Raw genomic sequence first — 16,382 nt, forward strand, 5'->3', positions numbered from 1 at the left:
ATGGAATATTTTTCCATCTTTTGGTGTCTTCTTCAATGTCTTTCAAGAGTGATTTGTAGTTTCTAGAATATAGACCCTTTACATCTCTGGTTAAGTTAATTCCAAGATAACGTATGGTTTTTGGTGCTACAGTAAATGGGATGGATTCCCTAATTTCTCTTTCTTCAGTCTCGTTATTCGTGTATAGAAATGCAACTGATTTCTGAGCATTGATTTTGTATCCCGCCACATTAATGAATTGCTCTGTAAGTTCTAGTAATTTGGGGGTGGATTCTTTTGGGTTTTCCATATAGAGTATCATGTCATCTGAAAAGAGAGACAGTTTGACTTCTTCTTTGCTGATCTGGATACCTTTTATCCCTTTTTGTTGTCTGATTGCTCTTGCAGGACTTCTAGTACTATGTTGAATAATAGTGGCGGGAGTGGGCATCCTTGTCGTGTTCCTGATCTTAAAGGAAAGGCTTCCAGCTTTTCCCCATTGAGAATGATATTTGCTGTAGGCTTTTCATAGATGTTTTTTATGAGATTGAGGAATGTACCCTCTATCCCTACACTCTGAAGGGTTTTAATCAGGAAAGGATGCTGTATTTTGTCAAATGCTTTTTCTGCATCAATTGAGAGGATCATATGGTTCCTGAGTCTTTTCTTGTTGATATGATGTATCACGCTGATTGATTTGGGAATGTCGAACCACACTTGCATCCCAGGTATGAATCCCACTTGGTCATGATGGATAATCCTTTTAATGTACTGTTGGATTCTATTAGCCAGGATCTTGTTGAGGATTTTGGCATCCATATTCATTAGGGAAATCGGTCTGTAATTCTCCTTTTTGATGGAGTCTTTGCCTGGTTTGGGGATCAAGGTAATATTGGCCTCATAGAATGAGTTTGGTAGCTTTCCTTCTGTTTCTATTTTTTGAAATAGCTTTAGGAGAATAGGTATTATTTCTTCTTTGAATGTTTGGTAGAATTATCCAGGAAAACCATCCGGGCCTGGAGTTTTGTTATTTGGAAGGTGGTTTTTCACTGACTCAATTTCTTCATAATTAATTGGCCTGTTTAAAAAATCAATTTCTTCCTGTTTCAGTCTTGGTAGTTTATAGGTTTCCAGGAAGGCCTCCATCTCTTCCAGATTGCTTAATTTATTGGCATATAGCTGTTGATAAAAGTTTCTAATAATTCTTCCAATTTCATTGGTGTTGGTTGTGACCTCTCCTTTTTCATTCATAATTTTATTAATTTGGGTCCTTTCTCCATTCTTTTGGATAAGTCTTGCCAGTGGTCTGTCAATTTTATTGATTCTCTCAAAGAACCAGCTTCTAGTTCTGTTGATCTGCTCTACTGTACTCCTGGTTTCTAATTCATTGATTTCTGCTCTAATCATGGTCAACTGCTTCCTCGTGCGTGGATTAGGCCTGTCTCTCTGTTGCTGCTCCAGCTTCTTTAGATGAGAATATAAAAATTGCATTTTAGATTTTTCTATTCTTTTGAGTAAGGCTTGGATGGCTATGTATTTCCCCCTTAGGACTGCCTTTGCAGTATCCCATAGGTTTTGGACCATTGTGTTTTAACTCTCGTTGGTCTCCACAAATCGTTTAATTTGATTTTTGATTTCCTGGTTTATCAAATCATTCCTGAGCAGGATGGTTCTTAGTCTCCAAGTGTTTGAGTTTCTTCCAAATTTTTCCTTGTGGTTGAGTTCCAATTTCAGAGCATTGTGGTCTGAGAATATGCAGGGAATAATTTCAGTCTTTTGGTATCAGTTGAGACCTGTTTTGTGACCCAGAACATGGTCTATTCTTGAGAATGTTCCATGGGCATTAGAATAGAATGAATATTCTTTGGTTCTGGGGTGTAGCGTTCTATATATATCTATGAGGTCCAACTCGTCGAGTATGGCATTCAAAACCCTTGTTTCTTTGTCGATTTTCTGCATGGGTGCTCTATTTCTGATAGTGGAGTGTTGAGGTCCCCTACTATTAACGTATTTTTATCTATATGTCTCTTTATTCTGGTTAAGAGTTGGCTTGTGTATCTTGCTGCTCCCCTGTTGGGGGCATATATATTTATAATTGTCATAACCACTTGTTGGGTACATCCTTTAAGAATAATATAGTGTCCTTCTGTGTCTCTAACTATAGTCTTTAGTTTAAAATCCAATCTGTCTGATATGAGAATTCCTACTCCAGCTTTCTTTTGAGGTCCATCGGCGTGAAAGATGAGATTCCATCCCTTTACTTTCAGTCTGAATGTATCTTTAGGTTCAACATGAGTCTCTTGTAGACAGCAAATGGATGGGTCATGTCTTTTTATCCAATCTGCGACCCTGTGGCATCTATTGGAGCATTTAGGCCATTTACATTGAGACTGATTATTGAGAGATATGATTTTAATGGTGCCATGTTGCCAGTAAAGTCTTTGTTTCTATCGATTGTGACTTTCTGTTCTGTATCTCTCTTGGGGGCTTTTTACTTTTATAGAACCCCCCTTAATATCTCCTGTAGGCTGGTTTCGTGGTTACAAAATTGGTCATGACTGGTGATTCTGGAAGGTCTTTATTTCTCCATCAATTCTGAATGAGAGCCTTGTTGGATAAAGGATCCTTGGCTGCATGTTTTTCTCTGAAAGAGCTTTACAAATGCCCCCCCAACCCTTTCTCTCATTCCAGGTCTGTGTAGACAGGTCTGACGTAATTCTGACACCTTTGCCTTGGTACGTGAGAAATTTCCTTGCCCTGGCCGCTTTCAATACTGTATCCTTGGATCTAATATTTGAAAATTGCACTATGATGTGACGTGGCGTAGGTTTGTCGTGCTTGGGCTTGGGAGGGGTCCTCTCTGCCTCTTGGACACAAATGTTTGTTTCCCTTGCTAGATTAGGGAAGTTTTCAGCTACAATTTGTTCAAATATCTCTTATAGACCTCTGTTTTTCTCCACCCCCTGAGGGATGCCGATGATTCTCACATTGGATCGTTTCATTGAGTCAGTAATCTCCCATAACCTACATTCATGGGTGTGGATTTTTTTAAGTCCTGATTCTATTTTCGCTTTTTCTTCTACTAACCCATCCTCCAATTCGCTAATACGTTCTTCTGCCTCAGTGACCCTGGCCGTCAGAGCCTCTAGTTTTGACTGCATTTAGCTCATAGAATTTTTAATTTCTGCCAGATTCGCTCTCATTTCCGCCCTTAGAGATTCTATATTCTCATTCACATCTTCGTTAATACTTTTTTCAAGTCTACACATCATCTTGACCATTGTTACTCTGAATTCCATTTCTGATAATTTGGTTATATCCATATTCATTAGTTCTGTGGCAGAGGCCACCGACTCATTGTCTTTTCTTTGCTGGGGGGGGATTTCTCCTTCTCGTCATTCTGATGAGGAGAGGTTGCGGGGTTGTCCAGAGCCCAAATTATTGACCGGGACCCAGGCCGTGCGCCCTTGTTTTATAGGGATCTTAGGGATGTGGGCTAAGAGAGAGAGAGAGAGAGCGCACACACGCACAAGTAGGCAGAGTGGCAGGCAGAGGGAAAGGGAGAAGCAGGCTCCCTGCTGAGCAGACAGCTGAATCAGAGCTGGAGTCCAGGACCCTGGGATCATGACCTGAGCCAAAGGCAGACGCTTAACGTACTGAGCCACCCAGGTGCCTCTGGAAAATAGTATCTCATAAGAGAGTCCCATGGATGGGCCATGTCTTCATCTGGGAAGTTTGTACACAGGCCAGGAAACACAAAAAGGTATGCTTTTCCCCAGGCCTTGGGGGTCAGATTGTGCCAGCTTTTAAGAACACAGCCTAAGGGTGAGTCCAAGGAGGAGAAAGGCTCCCACGGGGCGGGGGGGGGGGGGGGGGGGGGGAGACCAGCCACTGATTCCCAAGAGGTGTACCGCCAAAGGGTGGGAGCTCCGGCTGAGGGTCCCGATTTCACCCCGGGAGACCTGCTCACCTGAAAAAGGACAGGACCCATAGGAGGCGGCAAACTGTCCTGGTGGCGTCCCACCACGGAGGGGGTCACAGCAGCTGGCCTGGCACTTCCTGTGGGAACGTTCCCTGGCAACAGGGAGGGCCGCACAGCAGTTTGGCCTGATCGGCTGGGAAAAGGAGGGAGAAGACTCGCCGCTCACAGGAGCAGCAAGGACTTTGCCCGCAGATCAAGATGGCAGCTGGTCTGGGGCTGGACACACGCGAGGAGAAGGAAAGGGGCGGAGGCTGAAAGAAGCGAGGCGCCTGAGTGTCACCAGGTCAGGAAACGGTCCCAACCCAGCCTGTAACGTGTGCGTATTCGCCCCAGGCCAGTGGCTAATTGCGCAGGCGCTGGAACACCCCTGCCGGGTGGAGTGACAAAGCAGAGGGAAGGGGTCCTTCGCCCTCACAGGTGCGGGCCGTGTGGTGTGTTCGCCGTCAGACGTTCAGACCACAGAGGAGACAGCCCCAGCCGGAGACCTTCAGTTGTCTGAGAAGTACTAGGGTTGGACTGTGGAACGGCCTCAAAGAGAAAGGAGGGGGAGGGAAGGCCCCCCGCCCCAAGGGCTGAAGGGGAAATCCCTCACCCTTCTGGGCAGGGCCGTGGGGCTGGTTCCCTCTGGGGCTTTGGATCCTGGGGCGTCACCTCCACCAGAGGTCATCAGTTCCCCGAGGAGTACTAGGGTGGGTCCACGGACGGAGAGTCCCCAGAAATTCCTGAGAATCCAGGAAGAGTCCGGAATTGGCAAAGGCCTTTCATCAGTGGCCACCAAATGTGTGTGTGTGTGTGGGGGGGGGACAGTTTCCTGGTGTGGAACCATCAAATGTGGTGTCTAAATGGCGTGTCTGTCCCATTCCGATGGGGCTCCCCAAATGTGGGGATACGATCAGGAAGAAGCTGGTGGCACAGGCTGTGAAAGAATTCACCTGAGGCAGAACAAATAAGATAGTTTACTGGATACACTGCAAGGACACAGTGGGTGGGGACTGTTTGGGGAAGATGAGTTACGGTGACAAAGGGCATTTTCTCTTTTTGGGTAACTTTCCCCAGTTGTAAGCAAACCATTGGTAGGTTTGGGTCAATGGATATTTTCAGATGGGTCACCTGACGGGCCTGTCTGTTTTCAGCCAGGGAGGCGCTGAGGGCCCTTTCTACAATCCATCACTCAAGCCTGTTTGCCTAAAAAGTGTCTTCTACGGTATGTTCTTTTCAGGAGAAAAGGGGAAGCTGGGAAGGCTGATTTAAACCGGAGTCCATTGGAGTAACCCAGGAGTTAGAACTGTGGTGGATTCTCGTTGCCGGAGCTCTTGTGAGGCAGAAGGGGTGGTGGGTTGTGCTGACAAGGAGAGCCCTTCTTCAGCTGGGATAGTAAGGTAGAACAAGGTCAAGTCCCTGTGAGGTCAAGTTCATCTCTTCCAGTTGGGTGTGCATGGTAGGGTGGTGAGGGCGCCCCCTGCTGACACCTCCCCACTCCATCCTAGTGAGGTTCACATTATACTCTCTTGACAAAGGCACTTCTAGAATGGGGATGTTTATATTGTACTTTGGAAAATTCCTGAACAGCATCAGCTGAGACATGAATACCTTCATGATTAAACCTCCATGAAAGATGTATGCAATTACTTTCTCAAATGGCAGATTGAAGCTGGGCTTGACTAGGCTGGTGCCCAAAGATCCAGACCAACATGGCCTCCTGAGGACTGAGGATAATACAGCTATGAAAGTAACAGCTGACACTGATTGCGTGCTTTCTGCATGCTTCGTGGCCTGTGTGCTAAATACCTCACACACATCATCTCGTTTCATCGTCCTATCAGGCACTGGCCTCATCCCCTTATTTTAACAATCTGAGGCACTAAGTCCTGAGAAGTGAGGTATTAGGTAATTTGTTCAAGGTCCCAGGTATAAGTGTCTGTAGTGGAGGGTGGCCCAAGCCCAGTGGGCCCAGCTATGCAAAAGGGGCACCTCTTCCTCTTTTACCCAAAGCCACTGATTGGTCTAAACTCAGCCCTGGACTGAGCTGGCATTCAAACCCCAGGAGCTGCAGCCTTAGAGCTCCCCATCTCTCATCACTGTGTGGTCCTGCCTTGTTGCATTAAATAATACAAGTCATATGGTCCTTCTCTTCACTATATCTGTATCTTTGGGGTAAATACCCAGTAGTGCAATAGCTGGATCATAGGGTAGCTCAATTTTTAACTTTTTAACAGATCTCCACGCTGTTTTCCACAGTGGCTGTACCAACTTGCATTCCCACCAACAGTGTAAGAGGGATCTCCTTTCTCCACATCCTCTCCGACATTTGTTGTTTCCTGCCTTGCCAATTTTTGCCATTCTAACTGGCGTAAGGTGGTATCTCAAGGTGGTTTTGATTTGAATTTCCCTGATGGCTAATGATTTTGAACATTTTTTCATGTGTCTGTTAGCCATTTGTATGTCTTCATTGGAAAAGTGTCTGTTCATATCTTCTGCCCATTTTATGATTTATTTGTTTCTCGTGTATTGAATTTGAGAAGTTCTTTGTAGATCTTGGATACCAGTCTTTTATCTGTAGTGTCATCTGCAAATATCTTCTCCCATTCCGTGGGCTGCCTCTTAGTTTTTTTGACTGTTTCCTTGGCTGTGCAGAAGCTTTTTATCTTGATGAAGTCCCACAAGTTCATTTTATCTTTTGTTTCTCTTGCCTTTGGAGATGTGTCATGAAAAAGGTTGCTTTGGCCGATGTCGTAGAGGTTGTTGCCTATGTTCTCCTCTATGATTCTGATGGATGCCTGTCTCACATCGAGGTCTTTCATCCATTTGGAGTTTATTTTTGTGTATGGTGTGAGAGAGTGGTCAAGTTTCATTCTTTTGCATGTAGCTGTCCAATTTTCCCAGCACCATTTATTGAAGTGACTGTCTTTTTTTCCACTGGATGTTTTTTCCTGCTTTGTCAAAGATTAGTTGCCCAAAGAGCCGAGGGTCCATGTCTGGGTTCTCTATTCTGTTCCATTGGTCTATGTGTCTGTTTTTGTGCCAGTACCATGCTGTCTTTGTGATCACAGCTTTGTAGTACAGCTCGAAATCCGGCATTGTGATGCCCCCAGCTTTGTTTTTCCTTTTCAACAATCCCTTGGCAATTTGGGGCCTTCTGGTTCCGCACAAATTTAAGGGCTGTTTGTTTCAGTTCTTTGAAAAATGTCATTGGTATTTTGATTGGGATGGCACTGAAAGTGTAGATTGCTCTGGGTAGCATGGACATTTTAACTATGTTAATTCTTCCGATCCATGAGCATGGAATATTTTTCCATCTTTTTGTGTCTTCTTCAATGTCTTTCAAGAGTGATTTGTAGTTTCTAGAATATAGATCCTTTACATCTCTGGTTAAGTTAATTCCAAGATAATGTATGATTTTTGGTGCTATTGTAAATAGAATGGATTCCCTAATTTCTCTTTCTTCAGCCTCATTGATCGTGTATAGAAACGTTAAAAATAAATAACTATAATTTAAAACTATTCTGTTTCAGCAATTGAATACTTAAAAAATTATATTTATAGGCACAAGCAGGAATCTCACTAATACTTATTTTTAATCATTCCTAAATTGGACTTTCTATTTTTTTTAACCCCAGGTGCTGTACATATATTATCACATATTATTACAGCAACCCTGTAAGGCAGATATTATCTGAAATTTGCAATGAGAAAGCTGAGGAATAGAGAGAGGAATTAAGTATTTTGCCCAAGATCACTTAACTATTATATGACAGGACCCAGGATTTAGACCCAGACGCTCTGGAACTTTCTCTTCCAACCATCACACAACATTATCTCCTACTGTTGTTTACATCTCGTCAGTGAAGTTCCAGATCTGCCCAAATTCTTCATTTTTCTCATTTTAACCAACAGAAATGGGGAAGAGTAACATGTAGTGTGATATCACTGAAGAAGTTAAGTGTACATGTGTGCATATGTGTGTGTCAATATCTACCACAATGTCTGACATTGAGTGGGAATCCCCCCAAAACTTGTTAAATCTGAATCATGTAAATGCTGTTTTCAACCAGAAAAAAAAAACAAACCAGTCAGACTAAGGCAAGGGATGGAGAGAGCTGTGTACGCCCAAGCTGCTTCTGTGACCCACTTCTCCTGGGAACAATCACAAGCTTCCGGAAGAGTCTCTCCCGAGAACTATGGTCCCAATCCATCTCGGAGTAAATTGCTGGCCTGATGTTTCATAATCCCCTGTAATTCCTACAAAGATATTCTCCCTCAAAGTTAAGAAGTGGACATTGACACATTACTGCCAAGTAACCATCAGAGCCTGTTTCCCCGATGTCCCCACAATGTCCTTTATAGCAGAAGGACTTCACTCAGTCACTGATTTTACATTTCACTCCTCTTTAGCCTCTTTACTTCAGTCTGGAACACTTACTTTGTCTAAGTTAAAGCTTTTGTTAAAGAAAGAATTCCAGCAATCAAATTGAGGACCTAATTTGCTTTATTAAGGGATTCATGAATTGGCACCATCCCGCCTGGCAAATAGGCAGCTGCTCCCAGGAAGTGTACAAAATGCAGGGTTTTATAGGGAGGGTGGGGCAAGAAGTGCACAGGGGGAAAAGAAAGGATTGTATCAGGTCAGGACACCTTCTTTCTGGGGGATGGACTTGCAGGGTTTCTATCCTGCAGATGATTCACTAGTGCCCATCAGGAAATTTCAGATGGACTCTTAAAAGGTCCCCTTCCTGGGATAGGTTGAAACTGTTATTACTGTTGATTTGCTGTGAGGTGAGGTGGGGGGGCCTCCAATCTGGGCTTGTTTTTTTCTTTTTTTTTTTTTATCATTTTCAGGACCTTGACTTTATTGAAGATTACACACCAGTTACAGATTAAGAGTAGATATTCTTTTATTTGGTTTTGTCTGATTTTTTGAGGATTTCTTGCAGGTCTGCCTCCCTGGTAAGAATATCCCAGAGGTGATGTTGAGATCATCTTACCCTGTCCTATTGTGGACTCTTGCCAGACCACCGCTATGTGTGGGCATCTTTCTCACCTACCTTGGGCTCCCATACCTATGCCAGGCTGCTCCTCCATGTGGACACCCTCCCTACCCTACTCAGTTTCTAACTTGGAGTCACTGTGACTCCCTTCTCTGCCTCTGACCCCCAGTGTGGGGCTGCCCACCTGGCTGTGCCCCACCGACTGGGTCTAGGACTGAATTATCCAGGAAAGAAGGCAAAATAAGAGAAGAGAGGAGATGGGAAAGAAGGGGTGGAGAGGGGAAGGAAAAGGAAGAATCCTGTGCAGCTCCTGATACCAGCGGAAATGAACAAATGCTTTTAGCCTTTCTGACCAATCAACTGGTCAATCAACCATCTCTAATTTGATGTTCATTGTGTCAGGACAGTTGGAAGCTGAGGCTGGAACACAGACAGAAAGATGTTCCTTGCTTACCAGAACATCAGGGCAGATGAGATGAAAACATTAAATCAAAACTAATCATATGAGAGACTGTGGACCCTGGGAAACAAACTGAGGGCTTTAGAGGGGAGGGGGGTGGGGGATTGGGATAGGCCAGTGATGGGTAGTAAGGAGGGCACGTATTGCATGGTGCACTGGGTGTTATACGCAAATAATGAATCATGGAACATTAGATCAAAAGCTAAGGATATACTGTATGGTGACTAACATAATAAAAAATTATTATAAAAAAATAAAAAATTCAAGTAAAAAAAACTAATATAATCTAAGTGCTTCAATTCAGAGTTATAAAAAACATGTACTTCAAAACCTGTAGAATTCAACTATGAATATACTTTCTGAGCCATGGGTAGAGTCACAGTGGATTAATTCTCACCTATCTTAACGTATCACATTGGAAATTTGAACAAGCTCCATCCACTCAGTGACTGTGATGGTCAAAACATTCAGTCACTGGCTCTCACTCACTGTTAATGTGCACAAATACATCTGTTAGTATTTTTGTAAAGAGATGTTGACTGACTGGCTCAGTGGGATATTTAATGTAGAATATTCAAAATAAGGTGTGTATAAATGTCACTACCACAGTCATGACAATAATTCTCGTTTTCATTAAAGTTTGCTGATAAAATTGTTGAGAAAGTTTTAGTCTTGATCAGTGCTCAGGGGAGTAGATGATACTAACTGGGGGTCTCCTGTGTGAACCAGACAGGCTGAGTCTACATCTCTGGCAAGTATTATCACCTCCTTTACTCTCCACAATATCTAATGCTCCACACAGACACTGGAGAAAGTTAACGAACGTACAGAATCCCTACTCGTCCGTCACGGGCAGTACATGAAGCTCATCTTTATTTCTGGGTTTTACTCACAAAGGAAATTGAGGTCTCTGGTGATCTGGGAGATACAGCTTCTTGAAGAACAAAGGGGAAGTCCTTAGGGAAAGTCAGGCTCCACTCCCACTCCCATCTCTTGGCTCAACCTTGAGAACAATGGGTTCTTCTGTTTGAATAACCCCTTGAGTGCTCGTTCTCAGGTGGATCTGCAACAGGTACACAAGCACGTGAGAACCAGGAATGAAGCCCTACTGACAACAAAAACAAAGGAGACAAGAAACATGAAGGACAATAATGACTTATAAACACATAATACTGTTTTTAGATTCATCTATCTGGGATCTTACTCCGTAAGCTGCAAGACTGGAGCGTGGGAGTATTCATCCATCACTCATTCAACAAATACCTATTGAGCACCTACTCTGTATCGGGCTGGCAATAAACTTTTGTTGGCTTGTGTTCCTTTCGGTTTAATTTTAAGTAAAAGGAATAAACTTTTAAATTTTTTTTAAAGGATTTTATTTATTTATTTTGACAGAGAGAGACAGCCAGCGAGAGAGGGAACACAAGCAGGGGGAGTGGGAGAGGAAGAAGCAGGCTCCCAGCGGAGGAGCCGGATGTGGGACTCGATCCTGGAACGCCAAGATCACGCCCTGAGCCGAAGGCAGCCGCCTAACGACTGCGCTACCCAGGTGCCCCTAAACTTTTAAATTTTAAACCAGATTCTTAGGCATCATGTCAAAGTATTTTCAAAAGTAATACAGGTGTATTTTGTGTATGTTCAAGCTTGCAAAGTAAACCTGAGTGGGTATTACGCATTTTAACGTATGGCCATCCTCCCCGCTAAAGATCCTGTCACCTCTCCTAGTGGAACCATCCATTCTTGATGGCAGGAGTTCTTTGTGAAGCACAATGGTTGTTTTCTACAGAATGTAGTGCAAATGGTGAGTTTCTGAAGACCCTACAGTATTCTGAGTGAATCTTGACCCCATTCTCCCCCAGTGACTATCCTAAAGTAAGCGGGAGCCACCAGCAGAGTCACCTTCTAATCTCAGTTGACTGAAGGGTAAGCAAATTGCCTTGAAGGGTGAAAACTGCCACCCTGTGAAGCCAGGGAGTGTCTGCCCCAGCCCAATGTGCCAGAGCCCTGCTTTCTCTCAGGGCTGTCTTTCCCCTGCAGAAAGACAGACACACACACAACAAGCCTATACACAAATGTCATTTGTTAAATTATTAAAATTAAAATTCTTTATAATTTGCATCCCAGGGCTCTAAATCAACTTCAAATGACTTGCGAACTTCCCTGGATGACAGAGTAGGTGCTCAGTCGGTATTTGTTGAATGAGTGGTGGATGAATACTCCCACGCTCCAGTCTTGCACCGGTGGGAGTTTAAGAAAGGAATAAAATGAGGTGCTAGAGTTAAAGACACTCTTAGGTACAAAGAAAACATAGAACAGAGTGGATGGATTAATGACAAAGTGTTCGGTTTGGGGACTCCCTGATGACAGGGGCCTGCAGTAACCTATAATATAGCAGAGGAGGGAATGGGATCTGGGGCATGGGGAGGCACCAGGGAGGGACTTGGGTTCTGACCAGGCCTGGAACGATTAAGAACAGATGGGAGGAGAGCATGCAAGAGCTCAGACTGGGATGGAAAGGGAGCGTAGCTGGACTGGAGTCAGGCTTGCAGAAGGCGGGGCCAAGTAGCCAGGATGGTCTGGACCCTGGGCGTCCTTCACATCAGGCAGACGTGCTTCACACCACCGATGCTCAACCTTGCATCCTCATGAGACTCAATGGGGGCACTTTTAAAGCCACGCTCTGGGTGAATTATGTTAGAAAATCTCAGATGACCTGGGCATCAGGATTTTTATTCATTTTTTAAAGGTTTTTGTTTAAATTCCAGTTAGTTAATGTAGTATAGTATTAGATTCAGGTATATAACATAGTGATTCAACACTTACATACATCTCCCCGTGCTCATCACAACAAGTATACTCCTTAATCTCCATCACCTATTCACCTGTCCCTCCACCCCCTCCCCTCTGGTAACCATCAGATTGTTCTCTATAGTCAAAAGTCTATTTCTTGGTTTGCCACGCTCCTTTTTTTCCCCTTTGCTCATATTTTTTCTTTTCTTTCTATTATGTTCAGTTAGCCACCATATAGTACATAATTAGTTTTGTTTCTTAAATTCAATATGAGTGAAATCATTTATTTGTCTTTCTCTTATTTTATTTAGTATAATACTCTCTAGCTCCATCCATGTTGTTGCAAATGGCAAGATTTCATTCTTTTTTACGGCTAAGTAACATTCCATTGTATATATATATATATGCTACATCTTCCTTATCCATTCATCAGTCAGTGGACATTTGAGTTCTTTCCATTAGTTGGCTATTCTAGATAATGTTGCTATTAACATCAGGGTGTATGTATCCCTTTGTATTTTTGTATTTTTTGGGTAAATACCTCATAGTACAGTTGCTGGACTGTAGGGGAGTACTATTTTTTTTTTTGGTATCAATTTTTAATTTACATTGTAGTCAGTTAACATACAGTGTAATATTGGTTTCTGGAGTAGAATTTAGTGATTAATCACTTACACATAACACCAGTGCTCATCATAAGAAGTCCCCTCCTTAATACCTATCATGGTAGTCGTATTTTTAACTTTTTGAGGAACCTTCATACTGTTTTCCTGAGTGGCTGCACCTGTTTGTATTCCCAGGAGCAGTGCAAGAGGGTTCCCCTTTCTCCGCATCCTCACCAACACCTGTTGTGATATGTTGTTGATTTTAGCCATTCTGATAGGTGTGAGGCGATACCTCATTGTAGTTTTGATATGTCTTTCCATGATGATGAGGGATGTTGAGCATCTTTCCACATGTCTATTGGCCATCTGTAGGTCTTCTTTGGAAAAATGTCTGTTCATGTCTTCCACCCACTTTTTACCTGGATTATTTGTTTTTTTTTATTATGTTCAATTAGCCAAAATATAGTACATCATTAGTTTTTGACATAGTATTCAATGATTCACTAGTCACGTATAACACCCACCAGTGCTCATCACCACACGTGCCCTCCTTAATTGTTTTTTTGGGTGTTGAGTTTTATAAGTTCTTACATCTTTTGATACCAACGCTTTATCAGATACATGATTTGCAAATGTCTTCTCCCATTCTGTAGGTTGCCTTTTAGTTTTGTTAATTGTTTCCTTCACTGTTCAGAAGCTTTTTCTTTTGATGAAGTCCCAGTAGTTTTTTTTTTTTTATTGGTTTTTGTTTTTCTTTTTGCTATTGTTTCCCTTGCCTCAGAAGACATATATAGAAAGAAGTTGCTATGGATGATGTCAAAAAGATTTCTGACTGTGTTCTCCTGTAGGACTTTTATGGTATCAGGTCTCACATTTAGGTCTTTAATCCATTTTGAATTTACTTTTGTGTATCATGTAAGGATGTGGTCCAGTTTCATTCTTTTGCATGTTGCTGTCCAGTTTAATCAACAGCATTTGTGGAAGAGACTGTCTTTTTCCCACTGGATATTCTTTCCTGCTTTGTTGAAGATTCATTGACCATATAGTTGTGCCTTCATTTCTGGGTTTTCTAATCTGTTCCATTTACCTGTGTGTCTATTTTTGTGCTAGTGGCATTTTGTTTCAATCATTACAGCTTTGTAATATAACTTGATGTCTGGAATTGTGATGCCTCCAACTTTGCTTTTCTTTTTCAAGGCTGCTTTGGCCATTTGGGTTCTTCTGTGGTTCCATTCAAATGTCAGGCTTATTTGTTCCAACTTCATGAAAAATGCCATTGGTATTTGGTAAGGATTGCATTAAACATGTACATTGCTTTGGGTAGTATGGACATTTAACTATATTTGTTCTTCCAGTCCATGAGCATGGAAGGTCTTTCCATTTCTTTGTGTCCTCTTCAATTTCTTTCGTCACTGTTTTATATTTTTCAGAGTACAGGTCTTGCACTTCTTCGGTTAGGTTTATTTCCAGATATCTTAATTGTTTTGGTGCAATTTTAAATGGGACTGATTTCTTGATTCTCTTTCTGCTGCTACATTATCAGTGTATAGAAATTTCTGGCATTGATTTTATATCCTGCAACTTTATTGACTTCACTGATGAGTTCTAGCAGTTTTTTAGTGGAATCTTTTGGGTTTTCTATATAGAGTATCATGTCATCGGCACATAGGGAGACTTTGACTTCTTCCTTCCTTACTTGGATGCCTTTTATTTCTTTGTGTTGTCTGATTTGTGTGGCTAGGACTTCCAGTGCTATGTTAAACAAAAGTGGTGAGTGTGGATATCTCTGTCTTGTTCCTGACCATAGAGGAAAAACTCTCAGTTTTCCCCCATTAAGGATGATACTAGCTGTGGGTTTTTCATATGTGGCCTTCATTATGTTGAGGTATGTTCCCTCAAAATGTACCTTGTTGAGGACTTTTATCATGAATGGATGTTGTACTTTGTCAAATACTTTATCTGCATCTATTGAAATGATATCTTTCCTATCCTCTTTTATCAATGTGGTGTATCACATTGATTGATCTGCAAATATTGAACCACCCTTGCAAGCCAGGAATAAATCCCACTTGATCGTGGTGAATGATTTTTTTTAAGTATTGTTGGATTCAGTTTGCTAGTATTCATTGAGAATTTTTGCACCCATGTTCATCAGGGATATTGGCCTGTAGTTCTCTTCTTTAGTGGAGTTTTTATCTGGTGCTGGTATCAGGGCAATGCTGGTCTAATAGAAGGGATCTGAAAGTTTTCCTTCCTTTTCTATTCTTGAATAGTTTGCGAAGAACAGGCATTAACTCTTTAATGTTTGGCAGAATTTGCCTGTGAAGCCGTCTGGCCCTGGACTTTGGTTTGTTGGGAATTTTTTGATTACTGATTCAGTTTCTTTGCTGGTTATTGATCTGTTCAAGTTTTCTATTTTTTCCTGTCTCAGTTTCAGTAGTTTGTATGTTGTTAGGAATTTATCCATTTCTTCCAGTTTGTCCAATTTGTTGGTATACAGGTTTTCATAATATTCTCTTATAATTTTTTGTATTTCTGTGGTGTTGGTTGTTATTTCTCAGCTCTTGTGATTTTATTTATTGGGGTCCTTTCTCTTTTCTTTTTGACAAGTCTGGCTGGAGGTTTATTGATTTTATCAATCTTTTCAAAGAACCAGCTCCTGGTTTCATTGATCCGTTCTATTGTTTTTGTAGTTTCTGTATCATTTATTCCTGTTTTAATTTTTATTTCCTTCCTCCTGCTGGCTTTAGACTTCATGTGCTGTTCTTTTTCTAGCTCCTTTAAGTGTAAGGTTGGGTTGCTTGAGATTTTTCTTGCTTCTTGAGGTACACCTGTATGCTATACACCTCCCTCTTAGGACTGCTTTTGCTGCATCCCAAAGGTTTTGAACAATGTGTTTTCATTTTAATTTGTTTCCATGTATTTTTTTTAGGTCCTCTTTGATTTCCTGGTTGACCCATGCATTGTTGGTAGCATTGTTTAGTCTCCATATATTTGCGGAGACTATCTGTCTAAATTTGTTATTGTGGTTGACTTCTATTTTCATAGTGTTGTGGTCGGCAAAGGTGCATGGTATGATTTCAATCTTACTGTATTACCTGAGGCTTGTTTTGTGACCTAATATGTGATCTATTCTGGAGAATGTTCTATGTGCGCTTGAACAGAATGTGTATTCTGCTGCTTTGGGATGCAATGTTCTCAATATATGTTAAGTCCATCTGGTCTAGGGTGTTATTCAAAGCCATTGTTTTTTTTTTTTTGCTGATTTTCTTTTCTTTCTTTTTTTTAAATAATAATATATTTTTATTATATTATGTTAGTCACCATACAGTACATCCCTGGTTTTTGATGTAAAGTTCCATGATTCATTAGTTGCGTTAACACCCAGCACGTATTGCATGGTGCACTGGGTGTGATTTTCTGTTTAGATGCTCTGTGCATTGCTGTCAGTGGGGTATTTAAGTCCCCCACTGTTCTTGTGTTATTATCAATTAATTCCTTTATGTTCACTATAATGTCTAATATATTTGGGTGGTCCTATGTTGGTACATAAATATTTACAACTGTTAGATCTTCTTGTT

The 16,382-nt window shown here is 41.8% G+C and overlaps 1 protein-coding gene across 2 annotated transcripts in view; it reads right to left on the minus strand.

Annotated features, from left to right (window-relative positions):
- Window positions 1-10,252: 10,252 nt before the first annotated feature.
- Window positions 10,253-16,382, minus strand: part of LOC113267901 (cytochrome P450 3A12-like) — a 41,484-nt gene continuing 35,354 nt past the window's right edge. For both annotated transcript variants that reach the window (XM_026516220.4, XM_057315222.1), the window contains exon 13: window positions 10,253-10,469. In XM_026516220.4, the coding sequence (XP_026372005.1) occupies window positions 10,374-10,469 (96 nt within the window). In that variant the 3' untranslated portion in view covers window positions 10,253-10,373. The remainder of the gene's footprint in view (window positions 10,470-16,382) is intronic.

The sequence above is a fragment of the Ursus arctos genome, unplaced genomic scaffold (assembly GCF_023065955.2).
Source record: "Ursus arctos isolate Adak ecotype North America unplaced genomic scaffold, UrsArc2.0 scaffold_2, whole genome shotgun sequence".
Lineage (NCBI taxonomy): Eukaryota > Metazoa > Chordata > Mammalia > Carnivora > Ursidae > Ursus > Ursus arctos.